Source organism: Alternaria hordeiaustralica, assembly GCF_023758085.1.
Source record: "Alternaria hordeiaustralica strain BMP 2776 chromosome Unknown scaffold_1, whole genome shotgun sequence".
NCBI classification, from domain to species: Eukaryota; Fungi; Ascomycota; class Dothideomycetes; order Pleosporales; family Pleosporaceae; genus Alternaria; species Alternaria hordeiaustralica.
Genome location: NW_026056773.1, coordinates 3909543 through 3932039, shown reverse-complemented (window position 1 = coordinate 3932039; position 22497 = coordinate 3909543). Strand labels below are relative to the sequence as shown.

Here is a 22497-nt window from a genome sequence, read left to right as displayed (position 1 = left end):
CTATACTGAATTGAGGTCCGTGCATGACCTGCTACTATCCAGTTCTCATCTCGCTTGTGTGTCTGTGTATGTATTGTACAATGTGTTTTCCCTTGCACATGTGTTCCATTCCATTACCACATCAATCAATCCCTCCTTCCATACTTTGGATATCAGAGCAGTCGGCTAACCCCATTAGCTGACTCCCATCACGCCCTCAACTTCTCCATCTCCTCATCCTTCATCCTCGCCCAATCCACCATCACCCTCCCATCCTCACAGTTGATCGTCGGAAACAAGTCTTTGAACCCAGCACCGTTCCTAGCACGCTCTGTGATGTATGTATGCACTACATCCTGACCGTTGCACGACTCTGAGTGGATCGGACAGCGAACGGTGAAGACTGCGTTCTCGGTATCGGCACCACGGTCGGCATCGACACCGGTGTCGTTGCCTTCCGTCTGCTCGTCAGGCGAGGGGAACGAGAAGATAGGTCGAGGTGTTGAAGATGGGTTCGCGGCGTTGTAAGCTTCGTTTAGAGCTTTTGAAGCGGCGCGCGGTCGACCGGTGTTTAGTGGCTTCTTCTCGGCCTGGACGATGTAGCTGGGAGATGGAACAGGGTCCATGAACGCGGGGAAAGAAGATGTGTCTGGTGCACGGGCTGGCGGAAAGGTGAACGCGGGGGTGGTGTCGCGTTGCTGATCTGAGCCTCCACGTAAACCGACGGGTGCTTGACCGATGGGAGTTTGTGCCCTTGATGACTGAAGACTGCTTGCAGGTTGTCCACCACCCTCATGTCTAGCCGGAGCATTCAGCTCATAGCCTGTATCACCCGTCTCATAATCCCGCTGCGCCAACCCCCTCAAATACACCGCACTCTCCTTCGACCGATAATCCGGTGCACGGAACGGACTATTCTCCCTAGTCTGAGCCCTGGACTCGCGAATCACATCTGGATGACCTAGACCATGGAGGTACAAACCACTTCCACCACCCTCATCAGGCGAAGTGTCCCGTGGACTGCAACTCCGAAACCTACTCGGTGTGTGCGAGCGTGACGAGAGTCGGGATGGCGAAGGAGTAGGCCGACGAGAAACAGTTTCTACGAAAGCGGAAATGTCGGAGGGATCCATCCAGCCTTGTGACACGGAGAGGTTGGCTACCATGTCTTCTTCTTGCCATTGTGAAGCGTGGTGAGGCGCAGTTCCAGTTCCAGCTTCGGCAACATCTGCGAGAGGACTTAGTGATCGCCGGATCCCTTCTGCGGCTAGTAGCTGGTTCAAACGTGAGGTGCTCGCTATGGGTCGGAGTGAGGTAAGGCCTTGACCACTGCGGACGCTGAGACCATGCTGGTGGGTTGGCGATACGGGGCGTGAGACGAAGGGTGTGTTGTCTACCGAGGCGTTGCGGGAGCCGGGCGCGGAGTAGGCGAGGTAGTGGCCGCGGTCGTGCGGTGTGTAGCTTGTTGCTGGGAAGAAGCTTTGTGAAGAGTCGCTAGTGGTGGGAGGAGCTTCGACCGTGCCGATGCGTGGGACGTTGGTTGAAGAGGATGAGGTACGGTGAGGTGGTGCTGGTCGAGAGCGAGAGTTGGGTCGTGAGCCGAGGTTCGAAGATACTTGTGAGGGTACTAGCAGTGTCGTGAAGGATGGGACACGTGAAGGAGCCTGACTGGGTAACGGATCCTGCGCGCTTGCCTTGGGAGTCGCAGCAGCATCAATGTCCTTTGCGCTGCCTTTTACAGTCTCAGTCTCGACCTTGACGTCCTTCTTCTTCTCCTCAGCTTTCTCCTCTTCCAACGCCTTCTTCGTTTCTTGCTTCTTGATCTCCTCCTGCTCCTTCTGCCATTCCCACTCGTGAACACAAGACCTCTGCAAAGCAGCAACAGTGCTTTCAAGAACGAGATCAGGTTTCTTGGAATCGTAGAGCGGTGCTTGATCTGTAACGACCCCTACAATGTTGATGCCCTTTTTGGTCGAGAAGGGCACTGGCTCGATCGTGTTACCGACGGGATAGGCGTAGATGAAATGGCCTCGGTAGTGGTACGCGACGCCTGTTTCGAGCGTGTGGTCGCCCTTCAGACCGGAGATGAAGACCCGCTGTTTGGTAGCTTTAATTCGGGCTGCGCGCTCTGGGATACGATCAGTATAGAGATCTTGTGCTGTAAGCGGATTCGACCAAGCTTGGTGACTACTTCGGGAAGTAGCGATCGCTACACCATACTCGCTCGACGGAACTTAGGGACTTACCATTCGCGATAGTCTTTGCATTTCCTCTCCCCGCCATCGTTGCGCCTACTCAAACGGGTAATCGTGTGCGTTGGCGGTGGGTTGTTACGTGATGTCACAACAGCGTCGCGACAATCGCAGATGCAGATTGAGAAAGCGACAGCACCAAGTCACGGAAGTAGCGCGGGTACATCACACGGTTATTCCTTTATGACCATCAGGCAGTTTGGTGGTGATCGCAAGTCACTTTCGATCCACATATGACCCCACAGCAAACGGCAGCTGAGCTAAGACCATGCGGGAAGACCCTGCGTGTGAGGTGGTGAAAGTGAAAGCGAACATTTCGATTGGGTTGGTCGGGTATAGCAGGAGAAAGCATCTCGAGATATAACAATAACAAAGAAGGCCGCTTGCAAGGTTCAACACGTTGCTGGTCTGACATCCAGGATAGGCAGGCGCGAAAGACGAGGAAAGGTTTAATGCAGCATGCTTAAATATCATCTTGCAGAGCTCGTCATAGTACGCCTATGATGGGAGGTATGCGTACGGTATTCAACGCTCCGTGCAGATCTCAGCTGCTAATGATAGCCATTGAACAGCGTCCGGAAAAGAGGATAATCAATATGAACTACACAAGCATGGAAATGAGAAGATGGTTCAAATAAATGGGATATCAAATTGATGAAAACACGCTATTAACTTCCTCCTCTTTCTCGTACAGGGTATCACATTCTATCGGGTAGCAGAGGTACCGTCAGAGCCATCGGCAGCAGCACCAAGACCCTCCTCGTCACCGGGCTCGGTGTAAGTGCCCGACTTCTTGGTAGCACCACGTGTGCGCTCGTCGAGGATGTTGCTCTTGTCGATAGCATCCTTCTCATCACGTTCTACATTATGTTAGTGTTGTGTCAACTATGACTGTTGATGTACATACCGAGCTGAGCGTCAGAGTCACCACCGTTGGTGTACTCGGTCGCCTCAACGGGCGCCTCGTCATTCTGAACGGGGATCTCGTTCTGGCCGGTACGGGACTTGTAGTCGTTGTCCATGGCGTTGCCGTTGGGGATCTCGCTGGAGCTCATGATGGTGATGTTGATGTCGTTGGTTTGGGTAGTGGATGTGTTGGTGGTGGTGTTGAAGACGAAAGTAGTTGATTGAGATGTGATGATGTGTTGATGTAGAACAAAGCAGATGGGATTACCTCCTTATGTAGACGTTGTGAACAGAGATGCTACGTCATGGTATCGACCATGTCCCCTCAAGCCTCTGATGCAACATGGTGTTCGAAACAATAGGGAGGCAGGGCCGCGATCTAGATCCCATACCGCGATCACAGGTATGACCGCATAGTCCAGAATGCCATACTGACCTCCACAAAGCGCCATACCAGCATGGGATTGATGTGCACTGGAAAGGGGATAGGCATATGGCGATCCGGGAAGCGGGTCCCTTCCTAGAGGCGGGAGCTGATTGCGCTTGTCGGAGGTATGCGATGCAATGACTAGCAGACGTGAGAGTCGCCGCGTCATACTGCGGTGGTGGTGCTGCAGGCCAATGCAACGAATGCAATGCAGCCCTTCACAATTCTTTCTCTTTCTACATGATTGACAGTGCGCCTGTGTTTCTACGATGCGATGGATGCTATGCGAAGCTACGTAGACGTTAATATTGACTGTCAGAACGTACCTTAGACTGCGTCATGCCTCCACAAAGCTACGGGGACTGGACACCCGTCATGCAAGGGACAGCACGACAGCCCATGGACCCAGGGCTAGCATCGCACCTGCAGCCGAAAGAGGGTGACAGTCGACGTCAACACAAGCGTAGCGTCAGGGGAGTGTGGAGCCTCTTGTCTGAGCTACAGATTGGCGAGATCGATCGTGCATGAGATATCGGATTCTGTGCGATGTCGATGACGCTGGAGGCTGGAAGTTTGTTTTGAGATGGCTGGTCGACGTTAGGTGGGAGCATTGACGCGAAACGCGACATCGCGACGTCACGACATCACGTTGGCCCGGAAGCGACTTAGCCTGCGTTAGGGGTAGGGATACGAGCAATTGAGCAACCACATCATCGCATTTGAGATGCACATGCATTCTCTCTTAGCGATAACTGGGGCGCTGATATTACGGACACGCGCAGTCGTCCTCTAGGTATGCCAAGGGTGAATATACGCAGAACCCTAGCCTATTACAGGATAATCCATCGTCGCAACTGAGACGTAGCATTCCCAAGGCGTTACATTGCAATCCACAGAGATTATGATTTTCAAAGCGTAACCATGAGTTTGTCCCTATCCAAATAATACATAGCAGAATAACTACGCCAAAGATGCACACCGTTTCTCAGATAATACAGCGACGATCATTCTACGCACTGGCGCCGGCATCGACCGCAGTTCCGCTCTCGCTCGTGTCCTTCTTCGCCTCCTCGGTCTTCTTCGCGGCAGCCATCTGCCATGCTGGGATAGCAGCGCGTCCCGGCGAGGGCCTACCGTACGCAGGGAGCGGCTTCTCGGTGGCAGGGCTGGGAGTGGGCGCGGGCGTTGCGCTACCATTTGTCTGGGTCTCGGTAGCGCTCGTGCCGTTGGTCTGCTCACTGGGCGCAGGAGTAGACGACGGCTGTGGTGTCGATGCCGAAGCAGCGGGTGTGCCGTTTGTGTTGGATGTCTGAGACTGCGACTGCGCTTGTCCGTAGTAGCCCGAGGTGCTCTGTGGGCGTGGTGGTGCCGGAGAGCTCATCCTGTTGCCAATCAACGTCTTCAGGCTCTTCAGCTCAGTTGACAGCTCCTGCAGCCTCTTGTCGGTGGACTCCTTCTGTGAGTCCAATGCCTTGGGAATCAAGTCCCTCAAGCCGCGGACGTCATCCTCGATACGTCTGTTGTCGTCTCCCTGTCTCTTCGACGACTCCTTGAGGCTCGTCAGAACACTCTCCACCTCACCAAGCGCGTCATCCAGTCTTGTTGTCCGTGCCTCTTCCGATGCCTTGAGAGCGGTTGTGTCGGTGTTGAGTTGCTCGAGGAGATCGAACGCGCGCTTGAAGGATTCGTCGACTGAAGCCTTGTCTTGCTCCAGCTGAGGTTGCGTAGGTGGTTGTATCAGGGGTAGGACGTATCGTTTCGCTGTGAAGTAGAGGCCGTACCCTACACCGCCCATGACCGTCGCCATGATGAAGTAGTCGCGCCAGTCGCGTTTCGGCGGTCTGTATCTGTCAGCATCGGAGCCGGATGTAGATGATCTCTATGCTTACTCCGGAGGCGGCGGAGGCGGTTGCCAGTATTGTTGGGGCGGATAGCTCCCATACGGGGCTGCCGGTGGTGGTCTGTACGCATTGCTGGCTACTGCGGATGTCTGGGGTGGAGGCGATGAAGCATAACTCGGGTCTTCGGCTGCACGCGCGAGCGAGACATCGACTTCTTCTTGTGTGAGGTTCTTGGATTGGAGAAAGGCGATGCGCTTCTCAAGGGGCGCGCTGGCAACGGACGGGTCCTGGAGGACTGGCGGCTGTTAGTGTCGTCGCGTAGAACGTGTCGTGCGTCAACCTACAAGACACCGCCGACTGTATTATATCCTCGCGGACCATATTGACTGCACGATACGCAATGCCAGTAGCACGCGCAGGTTGAAGTTGGTGATGGAACTGGAGAGTCGCGAAATGACGATCCGAAAGCTGGAGGCGGGTATGCCTCGGCTCCTTTAGATCGGCGGTCGGTTCCGCCTCGTCTCACGTGGCACGCCGACCGCAACTCTTTGCCAACTTCGACTCTGCGATGCGAGACGTCCCAACTCCAGATTATGACTTTCCATCGCAACATGCCCTGGTCTATGGTTATGAATACGGGCGATGCTGGTCATCTACACTACATCGGCAGTATGTCCACGGGAGAACGGTCAGCCTCCACCGACAAACACGGTACTGCGATGACGCATCAGACGCTGTGGCCAAATCAGCAGAGTCTGTACACTAACTTATGCCACTGCTCCATATTTCGATCACTGTATTATCCCTTACTTCTTCTCCTTGGAAACTTGAATTACTTCGCCCGCCGCGGAGCATCTGCAATACTTGGACTCAGCAGGTAGGGCAGAACAAACATAGTGTCAGTGAAAAAAGAGCGTGGATACATGGTGCTCATCCCATGTTCTGTCAATACCTCGACGTAATGTGCCCTGAAGGACATGGCAGACAACACGAGAAAAAGAGCAGATTATCACGCAAGCTACCGAGAACCATGGTTGCGATACACTCAAGCCAAGGCTGACATTCGACATGCGACAGCATGCAAGCTGCCCGAGCTTCAGAATATCGTTACACACTTTGGGAGTGTGTACTTCGACTTTCGGTATTTTTAATCGTCGCACTGTGTCAGAGCGATTTCTTTGTAGTTTTGCCAGCTTTCATGATCACCGTTTGGTCACGTCTATCAATCGCTTTGTACTCGGATGGCCCACATAAGGCGACTGCTCTGTGCCCGGCCAGTTAGAATACTGCACGCTTCCTCATATGAACACCCGCTCATTGGTTGTTCAGGGGCACTATGAGCGCGCGGTATTTGGTCGGTTCGAGAGTGAAGGTGTGTACTGTGCGGAGCTCAGACTTTCTTGCGGTGTAATCACGACCTTCACCTCATTGTGAATGCAGTCCAAGACAAACGCAGATTTCCGCCTCTCCACCAATCTCACACTGCTCAATTTCTCGTTCTACCTCCTCGAAACTCTCGCATGTCTATAGCGATTGCAGCCACCGTCTAACTCAGCGATACCATGGACCGAACGAACATTATCGACGACAATGAAGTCGCGCGCGCCATGACTTTGGCTACGCCGAGGAAAGGCAAAGGAAAGGGTAAGAAAAAAGCTCCTGAATCCCACGCGAGCAGTCCTCCAAAGCAGAAGAGTACTGCGAGGGCAAGGGCAAAAAGTGCGACCCCAGCTACACCTTCCACCCCGACGCGGGCTTCTGGGGCTAGGTTCTACGAGGCGAACGGCTTGAAAATCCCGTTGTACAATAAAGACGGCTTAGGCAACAAAAAGAGGCAGTATGCTCGCCTATCCAAGGGTCTGCTCAAGTACAGCGTGGACGACTTACTTGACATTGTAGAGCAGTATGCAGGCGCGGAGAAGAGGCAAGAGCTGAAGGACGAGGGACTAGCGAAATCAAGGCTCGCGAACTGGATCGAAGAGAAGGAGACACTTGCTCTTGGACGCAATCCGAAGTCGACATTATCTAGTAGGTTTCTTTCCCATCGTATTGAATGCGCGCAGGTATACTGACAGTCTAAGTCGCAGATGAAGAAGAAGAAGCCGATGATACTGATGACGCCGTCTCCTTCCTGGCCCCCACCACCCCGACATCTTCCAGTGTGAGAACACCAATACATGCGAATACACCCTCTACACCCGTCAACAAAAAACATGACTCGCCAATTACAATCAAAGACAGTAGTACCTCCCGTCAATCTAGTCACCGGAAGAGGAGCGCACCTGATGAGCCACCGGACGGTCGGCCACACGCAAAGCTTCAGAAGCGTGACGCACTAACAAACATGGCTGCTACAAATACCGGACATTCGGCTGAGGATGAGTTCACAGGCACCCTATTCGACTACACCATACCAACGCTTTCGCAAACGGAAAGGCAAACATCGCTATATAACGCCAAAGGGTCCCGCCAAGATGCTTTCATGCAGGCCACTGGCATGAATCCTTTGGATCCCGACCGCTCTTCGATAATTATTCGCGGACGTAATGAGGATCGCGTGCTCACAGCGACATCTGGCAAAGGTTATCGCAAGGGCGAGACGTACTTCCATGAGACCACAAGTAAGTAACAGCTTTTCTTTGGATACTCCTGATGCAATGTGGGTCGTTCCATTCGCTGCACACTTCCTTACAGTCATCTGAACACCCCCTGGGATGGTCGAAACATACCATTTCCTCGGCTGTTTACTCCGCTTGCTCCATACAGCACACCTGGCTAACACGCTACCTAGTACCACATCGCGCTACCAAGCACCACCAATCTCCTGCCGTCCCATATCTGAAAGAAGGAAACCACGGACGCAAAGGCGACTTTCAAGCCGATAACGACCGGCGCACGGGCCTGGGCCATCAGTTTGAACCAGACGACTATCTCAAGTGGTCGGAGTTCAAGAACTTCCGCAGCACGCTCTACGAGCAGTTTCCACACTATCCAAAGCCGAACCAGGGGATAACAATCGACCTTGAGACTAAGGATACATGGGATGCATGGCAAATCTGGTACGATGAGTTCACGAAGAAATATCCTGGCTATGCCGTCGCTCACTTGTGGCCTTGTGGCTGCGAGAAGGTGAGAGACGAGGATGAGAGTGAGGAGGAGTAGTGGTGAAAGATATCCCCATCGGCATACGAAAATCATGTCCTACGATCGCAATGTAGGAGCCTGCAGCATGCCAGGGATGTATAGGTCGCGGGTGGTCACGATGTAGATTTTCATTATATCTAGGTATGCTTACAAACTTCACCTCGATGCCTGGACACTTCAGTCACCCAACGCTCACATCTTGTAAATGACTCACAATGCAATATTGGTACAAGACTCCTAGTATCCTACTCACAGTGTCTAGGCTCGAGGTTCACTACATCACTTACTTACCTCTCCCGCGGCGCCTCACCAAGCGAGACACCCACCTCACACATAGGGAAACCCGAACAGGTCTGCAGACTACATCAAGTCAAAAGCGTGCAAAGTGGGTGACACAACGTCAACGTAGACTGCAGGGTGTTCAGTTTTTTCCTTACACCATCATCACCAGACAAGTATACAATGGGTCTGAAGCTCGAAATCCCTCAGCGAGACATCTCCAAAGAGGAAGAGCGCAAGCTCAAGATCCAAAAAGCCGCTGCAAAACGCTGGGTACCCAATCTTCAAAGGCCCCCGCCTCAGCTGAAAGAGATCAACGCTGCCTACAACAATAAGCTTATGAGGCATTACACCGACGGAACTGCAGCACCGTCAAGCGAAATCATCAGACCGCCAATCAACAGATCCGCCCGAGTGGACGCTTTACTGGCAACGCTCCCACTTCAACCGGAACAAAAGCTGCCAAAGCCACTCAGTCAAATACAAGCCGAGCACCGCGAAGAAGTCAGAATTGCCACACTTTTGGAGCCAAACAGGAAGATCACCGAAAGTGCGTACGCCAAAAAATTAGCGAAGGAAGCTTTCTCGTCAAATGGAAAACCTCGTGACCGCAAAAATCTCAAGCGCAAGTCGACATTTGTTTCGGATCTCAAGGTCGAGGAGATTCAGAAGTAACGCCAAGGCAAAGACAACAATTCTGCCTGATTGGAGCAAGGCGACAACGGGTCAGTTTGCTGAGTCCACTGGGCAGGGTGGAGTGTGATGAATGAGTCAGGGTGCGGTGATGGGCTCCGAGGCGAGCATATTACGACATTGGGTTGGGGACTGCGGCATTTGTTTTGAGGAGTACGGCGTTTGGGCTCAGTGACTGCGACGATTGCGGCTGGGAAGTATTGCGATTGTTTTAAGGGTTTGGCTTATTGGCGGTGTTAGGGTAGAAAAATGTAGACTAGTCAAGGCAACTATGGTACTTGATTACACATAAGGGTCCACCTTGACATTTGTGACCAGTGATAAAAATCGTGTATGACAGATAGGCGCAGTGTCCGTGCGACGCATCTATAGTACCAGATATTGTTGTACGTGAGTTTCCACTTCGAGGTTCTCGGCCAGTGATGTAGGATGTATATGGCAATAAATGTAATATCTCAGCAATGCAACTATGGTACTGCTATGACTAGATCTGCTTACCATGTGCGCACTTTGGTTTCCATGCGCGCTCACATATTTTATACCGAGCTAGCAGTATAAATAAATCATGTCCATGTCCACTTCCAAAGACCATACCATCACACCAAACCTCCGCAACAAAATTCCGCAAAGAAAGTTGAATCCCAACTAAACCATCTAACACCAACACAAAACCGTAAAATCAAGCATCATGAAGCATTTCCTCTCACCCGACCGCATGGTCGCAAATTCGCCTGCTCAAATGGGCGAGGAAGCATCACCACCCACCACACCATCAGCCGCGAAGCCCAAACCTAAATGCCGGCTAATCATCCACCCCCCCAAAACACCATCGCCAAAGAAGCCCAAGCGTGGATGCCGTCTCACCATCCACCCACCCACGCAAAACCATGCCAAAACCCAATACCTCCCAACACCCCAATCACTCCCACAGCCGCCGCCAAACACCAGCGCCGCGCAGAAGAAGAAGAAGCCCTTCTTCCAACATTTCAGAACGCGAGCACAACTCCGCACCCCCGCCAATAAAACCTACTATTTCCCCAGCGCGCAGAAAGCCAGAAATAACATGCGCAACTCCCACTTTTTGGAGTTGGTGAAACTGGGTGTCACGCCGCTCATCCACAAGTGTGAAGACATGGGTGATTTGGGACTCAGTGGCGTGGAGATGGAGGATGAAGAGAGAGGGGAGAGGGGCGAGCTGGAGTTTGGGACTGGGTTGAAGGCGGAGATGGAAGAGGATGAGGTGAAGAGGGGGAAGATGGCTTGGTTGAAGGAGAAGTTGTGGGGGAAGGGGACTTGGGCTGTTTGTACTGGAAGGGAAGAGGAGGAGGAGATGGAGCGTGAGCTTATGTGTTTGGCGAGAGCGGCGGTGCCGCTGATGGGTGCGCACGATGAGGATGAGATGGAGATTAACGGTGGACCTTCGATGAAGACAGGGATCCCAAATATGGGTGATCATATGGGTGACTTCTCGGAGGATGATGTTCGATGGTTAGTAGGGTAGGGGGTGTGAGCTTATGGGATTTAGTGGAGAGCACCTTCAGGCTATGTCATGGGCGCGACGGGTTGCAGGGCATGACTTAGGAACACGGGTATGCGATAGTGTGCGATAGTGTCTGCGATTTCATATTCTTTCTTCTAGTAATCATAAAATCCTTTACCACTCTTCTTTCCTAGCCAGCCTGCATCGACCATCTTCTTGAGCAGCACTGCGGGCCTGTACTTGGAATCACCCGTGTCGTGGTACAAAACCTGCATGATCGCCAGGCAAGTGTCAATGCCGATGAAGTCTGCTAGTTGCAGTGGGCCCATGGGTACATTCGTTCCGTTCTTCATGATGCTGTCAATGTCCTCCTTGGCACCTACACCCGTCTCAAGGCAAATGACAGCCTCGTTGATGTACGGCATGAGGATACGGTTTGCGAGGAAACCGGGGCTGTCGGCGGACTTGGACGGTATCTTTCCCATCTTCTCGCAAAAGGCGATTGCGGTTTCGACGGTAGCTTGCGAGGTCTGGAGGCCGGTGATGATCTCGACGCCCTTCTGGATGGGTACTGGGTTCATGAAGTGTGTGCTGATGACGCGCGATGAAGCCGAGAGATCTGTTGGGTCGGTGGTAGTGCTCGCCGCGATCTTGGTAATCGATATGGACGAGGTGTTGGTGGCTAGGATGGCGTGCGATGGGCAGATTTGCGCGAGTTGCGAAAAGATCTTGTGCTTTAGGTCTGGGATCTCTGGTACGGCCTCGATAACGAAGTCGACGTCTGACAGATCGTCCATTGATGTGCTGGAAGTCAATCGCTCTCTTGCCGCTGCGGCGTCATCTTTCGAGATTCTGCCCTTTCCGACATCCTTTTCGAGGAGCTTGTCCGCAAACTTCAGACCTTTGTCGATTGATGCTTGGGAGTTGTCAATCAACCGGACCGGTACTGAGGCCCTCTGTGCTGCTACGAGAGCTATTCCGAGGCCCTGAACATGTTAGATTGACAGCTGTAGGGTTGGTGCATTGATCCGTACCATCTGGCCTGCTCCAATAACACCAAGCTTCTTGACCTCAGCAGCAGCACCGACAGAGGGAGTTGAGCTGAAGGCACGGCATTGCTGCCGTACAGCGCAACGAGCGACTTGTTTTGAGGCTACGGAAAACATCGTGTGCGATTACTCGAAGGACTGCAAGCAAATTGTGGAAGATGCACGATCAACATGTGATGCAGAATGACATTTCCCAGGCCGATGAGAACCGCGGCGGGCTAGCCGAGGCATGACGTTGCCTGGCGGCGGGAAGGCGCGAGGATCAGCCCTGGCTTGGCGGGTTTGCGCGGTTTGTCCCGCTTGTGGCACTTTACGCGTCGACGCGTCTTTTGGGCCATCGCGACACGGGCGGGCAATCTGAGCATCAACCACGACAATGGCTCAGACAACGCTGGACGATTGGGCGCAGGACACTGTGAACCCAGAAGTTCGCGCTCACGTCTCTAGTCTAATATCTGCTGTATGTATCCCCTTCCACTGTCACAATGGCTACTGACACACAATCAGCTCGGTGGTATTGGCGATGACGGCACGTATGCACTCGGACACGACGCCCTGCTCTGTCTCAAGGACCTACGGAAATGGCTCAAGTTCGCCGACGGGCAGTACAACCGACGCGATGTAGCACGATGCATGGCCGAAGCAAACCTCGTAAAGGGCGACTTGCTTGAGATACTGGCCAAGATATCACCAACTGTCATGGAAAGCACCTGGAAGCACAAGATTGCGGTTGCGACATGTGAGAGCATGCACTTTGACTTTTGAGACTGTACTGACGACCGCAGTGGAACTTCTCGTGCCCTTGACTTGGCCCAACGAGATCGACCCCACCGAAGCGACCGTAAACCACCACCGACATGGGCCTTATATCGGGCTCGCCCAAATTGGCTACAAACGTGCTATTCTGCAATTCGATCGAGACAGAACGCTGCAGACTGCTGTCAAGATCGCGCTCCCTTCTATGGCCGTACCCCTCCGAGAACGCACACCACGAGACGAGGGTATCATCCGAATCGCGCTATACTTCATACGCAACATCGCCATGCTCGCTCCCCCGAACAATGCACACATGGACACCGACGAAGCTGAAGTCTCCCGATCTGCAACGATTGACACCTTCCACGAGCAGGACATATTTCAGGTGATTCTGAGTATAGCGTCTAGTATCGGGGAGGACTTTGTCACCCAGGATGTTGTTATTCTCGAAATCTTGTTCTTCCTCCTCAAGGGCATCGATGCTGAGAAGCTGTTCATGGAAGACAAGAAGCTCAACATTAAGAACACGGACGAGCTCAAGGGCTTGATCCAGAAGGAAAAGGCCATGCTTGCAGGGTACGCTCGCAATGCACCAACCCGGCATAACCGATTCGGAACGATGATCTGGATGAAGCGGGACGACGAGAAAGTCACAACTATATCTGGGCAAGATGTGCTAGGAAAGGCGCAGGCTAGCATGCAGAAGATGGACGATACAAAGAAGTGGAATAAACCCCGCCGTCCCGGAAAGAAGCAAGCCGGCGATGAAGAGAGAGAGGAGTTCGATCTCCCGGTGCCACTGACCTCTTCTGCGCGGAAACATATCAAAGCGTTCGTCGAGGAGTTCCTGGACTCGTCCTTCAACCCTCTATTCCTGCATTTGCGGAAAGCTATCGAGCGCGAAACGGAGCGTGTGGAAACACGACACTCCAGACAATTCTTCTACCTCGTATCATGGTTCCTACGAGCAGAGTGCGCACGGCGGCGAACGATGAAGGAGAGGGCCGCAGACCCTAAGAGTCCTGAAGTTCCGTCTGCTGAGGATGAGAGCTACGGACTAGTAGCCGAAGTCATGAATCAGGAGACCTTCATTCTACTCAACCGCTTCATGCAGAAGAGTCAAGATGAGAAGGCATGGCGAGACCTTAACGCTGGGCTGAAATGCTTCACGCAAATCTTGCTCACCGTGCATGAGATGTCCGAGTCAGGCCTTGAGGAAGACCAAGAGATTGCCGAGAACATCCAAAACCGTATCTTCTATGAAGAGTCAACACACGACCGAATAGTCATGATCCTGAGGTCATACAAAGATCAAGGCTTTGGCTACCTTGATGCAGTTACAGAGCTTTCTCATGTCTTCCTGCGGATGCTCGAGCGCTATGCGAAGCAGAACGTTGACATGCAAATTCGATCGAAACGTCGAGCCCGAAAGATCAAGAAGAAGAAGGCTGAAAAGCAGGGCGAAGATGGAGAGGAAGAGGGCAACGTCTCTGAGACTGAAGACCTCCAACAAGCCCAAAAGACGGTTTCTGAACGCAAGTTCGATTTCATGAAATTCTCGGCAAAGTTCGTGAACCAAAGTAGCGTTAACACGTTCGTTGCCTTTGCCAAGTACTTCAGCGACCTCGATACCGAGCAGCTCAAGCGTGCGCATCGCTTCTTCCATCGCGTCGCTTTCAAGATGGAGCTTGGTGTCTTGCTGTGCAGGGTGGACATCCTGGCGCTTTTCAACAAGATGATGAAAGGTCCAGGCGGTCTTGATCCAGAGTCGCCAGCTTACAGAGAGTGGGATGATTTTGTCAAACACTTCTTCAGGCAGGTTGTAAAGAGAGTACAAGAGAGGCCAGAGCTGGTAGTCGAGATGCTGTTTGACAAGATCCCTGCAACCATCTTCTTCCTTGAGCACGGATATGATCGCGAGATACACACTCGAGCGCCACGAGCTCCGGCAGAGCTTGAGGTCAAACCTGGAATGGAGCTACCCGATCAGATTGGTGTCGCTGTTGGTGTTCTTGTTAATCAGTCAAAGTCGGATGCTCTCCGCTGGGTACGCGATGTGCTTACATCGGCAGCTGAAGAGCGCAAGGCGTGGGAAGAGGCAGCTGAAGCACAAAAGGCGTTGGTGGGTGACGTAGAGGAGCGTCCAGAAGGCGAGGCACCTGAGAATTCAGACCCTGAAACCTCGAAGCCGCCATCGATCTGTAGGTATCCCTCTCGCTTTGAGGAAGTTTGCTAACCGAGCCTAGTCATCAAGTACGATACTGAAGAACGTCGCGTCGCTATGTTCAAAGACAACAAACTACGACTGCTCATGAACCTGGTCGGCTTCGAGAGGTTAGGAGAACACCACGATCCGGACGCTTCATGGATCATACCTGCATCACTTACTTCAACGCAATTGCAAGAAGCCATCGATCTCATTCGCAAGTATGAGTTCGATCCCCCAACATATGAGGACGGCAAAGCGCCAGAAGACTTGCTTCGTAGCAAGGCTGCAGCAGCTCGACGTTCCACTCGTCGGGCCGAGTTTGACGATGACTCTGACGGCATAGACCGCGACGAGGAAGAGGACCACGGAGAGTACGCCAAGGGTGGTCCCACCGAGAGAGATGCAGACGCCCCTCGCAAGACACTGAAGCGACGACGCCGAAGGAATAGTCCTGTGGAGCTTGACGACGAAGAGAAAGACCGCAGAGCCGAGGCACGTCGCAAGAAGGAAATCGAGAAGCAAGCCAAGGCATTGAGTACCATGTATGTGCATGACTCAGACGACGAGGACTGGGACGCTGAGAAAGATGCCGCCTTCTTCGCGCGAGAACAGGCGATCCGCGAGGAAAACATGAAGGTCTTCAAGAAGTCGCTTGTACTTGGAACCGTGGAGCCAATCGCATCTAAGAAGCGCAAAGCCGATGCACCGGCGAAGAAGAGCAAGAGGAGAAAGAGTCCACCGAAACGGAAAGCGCCATTCGCCGATAGTGACGACGATATGGAAGATGCAGAGAGCAGTCAGGCTCCTTCCGTGGTTGATGGCAATGAGGACGACGATGAGGACGAGGAGGAAACTACAGATACGCCGCTTTCATCCCAGAACGCTGGGGCAACAGCAGCACTTAGTGACGCGGATACGCCCAGAAAACCAGCAAGTGATGCTGCGACAAAGAGCACGGATGCTACAATGCCAGACGCAGATTCAGATGACGATGATGACGACGATGCACCGGTAGCGCGTAGACCGGCAGCGGCCCGTAATATGAGGGCTGGCTTTATTGTTGACAGTGACTCGGAGTAATATGTGTGTGTAACAACATTTTCGGCGTGGTCTGGGGGGAAGGGTTGCATAGCATAGCATGGTGTCTTAGGTTTGTGCTTTTCAATGTTTGAATACCCATTGTCTTGTTGTTTCAATATCGTCATGATTTGTTCATCCCGTGGTATCAGTCAGGTGCGGGACAAATTCAGGTTGGTCGAACAGAGGATGCAAACTCCGATGCAGACGTCTGTTGACTAGAGACGCGCGGAGAGTGTCAAGCATATGGGCGGCTCTACGCCAAGAGCCCACACGATTGCAGTTTGGGGGCGTTTGCAGTTGCTCTTTCCTGTCGTTTGGTCACGACTGCATCTTTCCGTTCCATGACGTTGTTCTTAATCCGAGGTGGCTGCTTCGTGCCTTCCTTGTTTACCTCCTCAAGGACAACATCGTCCACAACAACAACATTCCGCGGGTAAGTCTTTCTTCCCCACAAACGCTGCACACCACGCTACAGCCATGCTAACATATTCAGACCGACACAGATTCGAGCAGATTCGCGCGCGGTGGGAGACAGCTCAGCCAAGTGAAGACGGAGCAGCGGCGATGGTGGGCTGGAGAGAAAAGTCGACAACCCACCTCCCGGTAGGTGGCGAGCCTCAGGAAAACAGTAGCAGCAAATTCCGGAGGAAGCTCAGCTATGGCTTCGCTTTCATATCAAATCCCCTCTCGCAGCGAAGGACGACCCCGGGACGTCATCAAGTGAATGTACCGTCATTGGCTGTTACCCAACCATCTGCAACCGACATTACTACAAAAAACCCTACATGCGAAGCTGAGCTTTCACCAATGCGTGTTTCTGCACCATCCAACCACTCCAACGATGCGACCGAAGAGTCCGCAACAGTCCCGTTTGGCAAGACTTTACCCAAGAGCGCAGATACCGATACCACACCGCAGCCGTTACCCCGATCGCGCACGTTGAGCTTCATCCCGCTTCCAGTCAGGGTTGAGCCTCAGTCGTTCGCCGCAGACGTAGAAGGCGCAGTCAAGTCCCATTCTCTCGCGGTGATGCCTCAATCAGAGCCAGATCCGGTACCTTCGAAAATTCCTACTCCGAGTCCGCCATCCCTAGAGCGCCGTCGCTCTAGTCCACGTCAACACGTGCAACAACACGTCTCGTACCGCGCTTCTCAACAGATCAAACACATCGCGACTGCCCACGCGTTGGCGGCCGCTAACAATGGCTCTCCGGTGAAGCATTCCTATCAGGTGCGCTCACGTACGACACCAAATCTCGTCAAAACAGCCAACGGGCTACAGTCGGCGCGATATATGGCTCCCAGGCGGCCAGGACCTAAGATGTCTGTGGTATCACCAGTAGCTCAAAGGCCGCTTCTGCAAGAGAACATACCGACGGACAGACGTATATCACATAGGCGGTCGCAGAGACAAGAGAGGACGCTGAAGAGGGAATCACTTGCAGTGCCTGGTACTCTGAACAGTAGAAGGTCGTTTGGTCCGGGACTACAATATTCACAGAGCAGGGAGCCTAGCTTCGCGACTCCACCCACAGTAAGAAAGAGGATGAGCTCACAGCTTGCACAGCAGACGCCAGTGACAGTAAAGCGGATACAGTCAGAGGAACAAAAAAATACACCAGCAGCATCACCCTCGATATCGAACTCTGCAGCCGCCCCGCCTCACAACACCGACCTTCCAACACCCGCTCCAGAGACGAGCGACAATGTCAGGCCAGCCCTTCCCCGGCTGCCCACGGACAGAGAAAAGCAAAGGAAAACGCTAGGAACACCAAATGGTTTGGGCGGCGTCTGGCGGTCATCCCATGCTTTGGCGATGACCACACATGAGGTGAGCAGACTTCCACGTTCCCAAACCTTCCATAATTTTGGAAGCCACCTGGAAGTCGCTCCACCAGTGCCTCGCATCCCGGAGCAGTACAGGACAGCGTCTTTGTCGGACCTGGTCCAGTCAGTATGCATGAATCCGAAGAGCACTGTCCTGTCTCAACATGTCAGGGTCAGATCAGACGCGAGCTCGTGCGAATCGATACCCGAGGAGACGGACGAAGAAAGACTGAGTGTCACACCAACATATACAACTTGTCAGCCAGGACAAGAGCTTGTGTCGTCAATGAAACTCACCGGATCTAGTTTCAGTCTGGCGGCGTTCCCCCCAGTACCAACCAGAGTCCCGATCAGAGCACCAAACAACGCTGGAAACCTCTGGGCCTATTCTTCCAGCCGTTCGCGGAGTAGACATGGGAAAGAGAGGTCCGACGTTGCTGACAATGAGATCTTGCAGGTTAAAGACTATATGCCGCCGCTTTACTGGGCTGGAAGATTCCAATCTCGATACGATCAATGGCGTACCGATGCAATGAAAGCTGAACTTGACCCTGCCCATCAAACCTCCGGCCTCTTGGGAGAATGCAAATTGAATCAAGACAAGCTGGCGGCATGCTACATACTCGGACAACTGCGCGACCTGTGCACTTCCGACCAAGCAGCAGATAGCCTTTGGGTACGTTCTATCTGCGTCATGACTCTGAATCCGTTTTACTGACTACGCCCAGGAGTTCGAGTACAAATACAGGAGAGAGCACAAACTGCTCGGCAATCCGGCAGATCTTCCGCCGATGTCATTCCGTAAGCACGACGACAACACGACTTCTGCAGGAGCTGGAGCCTTTGGACGGGCCGTAAGGAAGCTGACCCCACGCAAGGCTAGCCTGATCAACCTAATGAAGGGCAAGGGCTGGAACAAATCCGACGACTCGACTGAGCGGAACCAAGAGACGTCCTCGGACGGTTCATAATCCTACCATGAGGTTGTGGAAGGTGGACGGCTACGTTACGATCTGGACGAGAATACGGAAGTTGAAGATGAGGTTACAATCATGTAAAACCTGCAAAGAGTAAAAGATGTTACGAGACAGAACGATGGCAAAAAGAAAGCGCGAGAGTTTGAGATACTGTGCATGGCATGAGAACGTCGAGACATCAACTTTGTGATCTGCACGGGAAGCATGCATTGTTAGATATCCACAAAGAGGTAGTAATGTAATTGTTAGTCGACATTACCGCTTGAGTAGAACCGCAACAGTCATTGACTGAGGTGCTGAACGCTCAGAGCATGACATTTGTACAATTGATGAAACGACACGAGATTTGAAGCTTTCTATGGCTTTCACATGCAAATAATCACGAGTCAGTAGGCTCTTGTTTGCCCGCGGTCTCTAACGGCTTATCCGATAGGCTTGGGCTTAGCAATCCGAGATCGAGACGCTCTTGGAAATTACTTCGAATTGTTGGAAGATCGAACGATGAGGTCTCCCAACAATTCGAAGTGATTTTCAAGAGCGTTTCGTCCCCGGGCCGCTAAGCCCAAGCCTATCGACTAAGCCCAGGACCAGAGGAATGTATTCCTAGTGCTATGATCAGGCTTCATATCATTTTCGCCGTATTTGTGCCTCTACTCCTTCTTCTCCGGCTTAGGTGAAAGCTCCTCAACGATGTTGTTTGGGTCTTTCCACGCCAACGCCACGTACTTGGTATGACTTCCCCGTGCAAAGACCTCTCCCTTGTTGTTGCTGAAGTTGATGGACGTGAAAGCGAGTGTTTTGCCGACTGGATTCATGTAATCAGCAACCGGGTATCTTGAGGAAAGCATGCCAATACAATGGACTCACACTTATCACACGTTACTTCGGCTTTGATCAAGTCGCCGATTTTGCCGCCGGAGGAGAGGTAGGTCACGTTGAGGTCGGTGGATACGCCTGTTGCGAAGAGGCCACGAGATGCTACTGCTAGGGAGCCGCCGAGGTCGACTGGGTGGGGTTGTGAGATACTGGTGGTTGAGTGGGGGTTTTGGGAAGGACGGCTTACCCATGCTGGCTATTGTGCCGCCGTGGAGGATTTTGAGGCGGTTCTACGTTATGTGAGTTTCGAGAACATGGTAGGAGACGATAGGTGGGATAGCACGAACTGTGTGCTCTTTCTGGATATCAAGCTCGAACTTGACGCGTCCTGGGACTGCTGAGGTCACTCGAAGCTAGAACTGATGTTAGTATGACAACTTACCAGAGCTATAAACTCTCATAACCTACACCGTCTAGTAGTCTTTCGTGTCGCTTTTATTAGCTTCGTGTATACATGCTTAGGTATTGGTGGTACCTTGGCTCCAGGCCCGAGTTCGCTCGGAACGACTCCCAGACCTAGCGACACGTTAGTAAATCTATAAGGTTGGTCAATGACATGGTTGGTTAACCCACAGATCTCACAAACTTCAGCGCCGGCATGGTTGATGATCACCCCGCGATGTGCGAAGAGTGATGTCGATGTTCCGCTCGGCAGTTGCCCACGTACCTCGGAAGCTAGACCGGGGTGGAGCGGAATTTGTGGGGTGAGCTTTCCGCTCGCTCGGCGCGTCATCAACTTTCTTTGGCGATTGGCGACCTGCGACTTCCACTTGCGCGACCCACGCGTCGCTACCGCCCAAACTCGTGGACCCTTTCTCTCCGAACATGATAATACGGCGGTAGACCGACATCCTCCTCTCCACATCCCCCACGATGTCGGCTTCATCTTCATCTCAGGCGCTGGAATACCTCGAGGGTCTGCCTGTCGCGACACACCGGCGGCTGTATGAGCAGCCTTCCACCGTGTTGGCGGTGCTCCGCTGCATGCTTCCGCATCTTGGTGAGTGCATTTATTACGTCCGCAATCCTGTCGCTAACGGAGCCACAGCCAAATCCATAGTCTTTGCGATGCTCTACAGACCCTCATCCTTCCCCGTAGCCGACATGGACGCCTGGTTCAAGCCTTCCGCTAGGAAAGAGAAGGAACAGGCTCTCTTTACGCTCGAACGCCTACACATCATTGCCCCTGCTAAACAGGACGACGGTACCTTCTCGTGGACACTCAGCAAAGACTTTCAAGGCAGCCTGCGAAACGCCCTCGAGGGCTCCGGTACCCACCGCTCGTTCGGTGTGCCGGCGACCAGAGAAGAGAGCGGCGGAAAGCGGTTAAGCATCGACTTCCTCGACGAATACTCGCGATCGCAATGGGAGGGTATACTCTATTACTTGGTGAGCGGCGCGGCTGGACTTAGCAGAGACAGCATCGAGAGAGCAGAAGTCGGTCCTGGAACGAAGAAGCTGCTACATACCGGTGACCTTGTGAGGACCGTACATGGAAGTCCAAGGATTACCAAAGACGGCTTCTCCTTCGTGCTGCAAGAGACGAACGCGCAAGTCTGGAGTCTGCTCATCGTCTACCTGAAAATGACCAACGAAGTAAGTATTGAACCCCACGAACCCTGCGACGACTGTCCTCTTCGAGCTCAGCCGACGCCAACGAACACCGAATCTGACATCGACCCCCAGCTCGGCATGTCCGAAACCGAAGTATTATCCTTCCTCTTCATGCTTGGTTCCCTAGAACTAGGCCAAGACTATTCCACATCCACCCTCTCCCCCACCCAATCCCAGATGCTCGAGGACCTCTCCTCCATGGGCCTTGTCTACCGCTCGGACAAGAACGCGCGAACCTTCTACCCCACGCGCCTCGCCACAACCCTGACCTCAGATTCCGGCAGCGCCATGTCCGCCTCCTCCAACGACATCGCCCAAGCCTCCCAAGGCAACGCCGGCCCCTCGGCATCCGCAAACAAGGGCTTCATCATCATCGAAACAAACTATCGCCTCTACGCCTACACAAACAGCCTCATCCAAATCGCCATCTTATCCCTCTTCACCAAGCTCCAACATCGCTTCCCCAACCTCGTCTCCGGCAAACTCACCAAAGAATCCGTCCACAAAGCCGTTCAATCAGGCATCACGTCGAGCCAAATCATCTCCTATCTGACGACCTATGCGCATCCTCAGATGCAAAAGACAATTCCCTACATTCCGCCTACGGTCATGGACCAGATTCGGCTTTGGGAATACGAAGGCGAGCGTGTGGAGACTACGACGGGGTACTTGATGCGCGAGTTCGGCTCCGAATCAGAGTACAGGGATGTGCTGGGGTATGCGGGTGCGCTGGGTGTGCTGGTGTGGCAGAACGACGCGAATCGCTGTTTCTTTGTCAGTCAGGTGGAGCAGATTAGCGCGTATCTTAAGAAGAAGAAGGAGACTAGGGATATTGCTCGGGGACGGTAGATTTAATCCCGGGTCATGAGCTTCATTGCGGATGGCTGAGGTGTATGCATAGAGGGCTTGGATATGCAAGGCTACTCTTGGCTAGTCGCATTGGCGTGGGCGTTTTAAGGACAAGCATTGGCGTTTAGGGGAAACGTTTTTATAAAGTTAGATGATACGGTTCTGGCTGATGGGTGAGATTGGAGATGCTTGGGTCTTCTAATCCTGATGCCCTGTCTGAGTATACACTAGGTGTTCAGTTCCACTAGATGCCGATGGTG

The 22497-nt window shown here is 52.9% G+C and overlaps 11 protein-coding genes across 11 annotated transcripts; 6 read left to right on the top strand and 5 right to left on the bottom strand.

The window, feature by feature from the left end:
* Positions 1-188: 188 nt before the first annotated feature.
* Positions 189-2262, bottom strand: J4E84_001271 (uncharacterized protein; the record flags this gene model as incomplete). Its single annotated transcript, XM_049383904.1, has 2 exons — positions 189-2107; positions 2226-2262. 2 exons carry the CDS (start codon positions 2260-2262, stop codon positions 189-191), a joined length of 1956 nt encoding a protein of 651 aa, XP_049249422.1.
* A 674-nt stretch (positions 2263-2936) lies between these two features.
* On the bottom strand, positions 2937-3286 carry J4E84_001270 (uncharacterized protein; the record flags this gene model as incomplete). The annotated part of the gene is made up of 2 exons (XM_049383903.1): positions 2937-3091; positions 3139-3286. 2 exons carry the CDS (start codon positions 3284-3286, stop codon positions 2937-2939), a joined length of 303 nt encoding a protein of 100 aa, XP_049249421.1.
* Positions 3287-4573: 1287 nt separating this feature from the next.
* Positions 4574-5786, bottom strand: J4E84_001269 (uncharacterized protein; the record flags this gene model as incomplete). The annotated part of the gene is made up of 3 exons (XM_049383902.1): positions 4574-5405; positions 5454-5700; positions 5750-5786. 3 exons carry the CDS (start codon positions 5784-5786, stop codon positions 4574-4576), a joined length of 1116 nt encoding a protein of 371 aa, XP_049249420.1.
* Positions 5787-6967: 1181 nt separating this feature from the next.
* J4E84_001268 (uncharacterized protein) lies at positions 6968-8567 on the top strand (the record flags this gene model as incomplete). The annotated part of the gene is made up of 3 exons (XM_049383901.1): positions 6968-7433; positions 7487-8026; positions 8197-8567. The coding sequence occupies 3 exons, from the start codon at positions 6968-6970 to the stop codon at positions 8565-8567; spliced, it is 1377 nt and encodes a 458-aa protein (XP_049249419.1).
* Positions 8568-8764: 197 nt separating this feature from the next.
* Positions 8765-9503, top strand: J4E84_001267 (uncharacterized protein; the record flags this gene model as incomplete). The annotated part of the gene is made up of 2 exons (XM_049383900.1): positions 8765-8789; positions 9001-9503. 2 exons carry the CDS (start codon positions 8765-8767, stop codon positions 9501-9503), a joined length of 528 nt encoding a protein of 175 aa, XP_049249418.1.
* Positions 9504-10209: 706 nt separating this feature from the next.
* Positions 10210-11022, top strand: J4E84_001266 (uncharacterized protein; the record flags this gene model as incomplete). The annotated part of the gene is made up of 1 exon (XM_049383899.1): positions 10210-11022. One exon carries the CDS (start codon positions 10210-10212, stop codon positions 11020-11022), a length of 813 nt encoding a protein of 270 aa, XP_049249417.1.
* Positions 11023-11156: 134 nt separating this feature from the next.
* On the bottom strand, positions 11157-12167 carry J4E84_001265 (uncharacterized protein; the record flags this gene model as incomplete). Its single annotated transcript, XM_049383898.1, has 2 exons — positions 11157-11987; positions 12036-12167. 2 exons carry the CDS (start codon positions 12165-12167, stop codon positions 11157-11159), a joined length of 963 nt encoding a protein of 320 aa, XP_049249416.1.
* Positions 12168-12426: 259 nt separating this feature from the next.
* On the top strand, positions 12427-16095 carry TOF1 (Topoisomerase 1-associated factor 1; the record flags this gene model as incomplete). Its single annotated transcript, XM_049383897.1, has 4 exons — positions 12427-12510; positions 12558-12789; positions 12836-15007; positions 15053-16095. 4 exons carry the CDS (start codon positions 12427-12429, stop codon positions 16093-16095), a joined length of 3531 nt encoding a protein of 1176 aa, XP_049249415.1.
* A 2342-nt stretch (positions 16096-18437) lies between these two features.
* On the top strand, positions 18438-18892 carry J4E84_001263 (uncharacterized protein; the record flags this gene model as incomplete). Its single annotated transcript, XM_049383896.1, has 3 exons — positions 18438-18442; positions 18591-18597; positions 18650-18892. 3 exons carry the CDS (start codon positions 18438-18440, stop codon positions 18890-18892), a joined length of 255 nt encoding a protein of 84 aa, XP_049249414.1.
* Positions 18893-19548: 656 nt separating this feature from the next.
* Positions 19549-19965, bottom strand: J4E84_001262 (uncharacterized protein; the record flags this gene model as incomplete). Its single annotated transcript, XM_049383895.1, has 3 exons — positions 19549-19703; positions 19766-19852; positions 19962-19965. 3 exons carry the CDS (start codon positions 19963-19965, stop codon positions 19549-19551), a joined length of 246 nt encoding a protein of 81 aa, XP_049249413.1.
* Positions 19966-20647: 682 nt separating this feature from the next.
* On the top strand, positions 20648-22237 carry J4E84_001261 (uncharacterized protein; the record flags this gene model as incomplete). The annotated part of the gene is made up of 3 exons (XM_049383894.1): positions 20648-20774; positions 20823-21370; positions 21461-22237. The coding sequence occupies 3 exons, from the start codon at positions 20648-20650 to the stop codon at positions 22235-22237; spliced, it is 1452 nt and encodes a 483-aa protein (XP_049249412.1).
* Between the last annotated feature and the right edge of the window lie 260 nt (positions 22238-22497).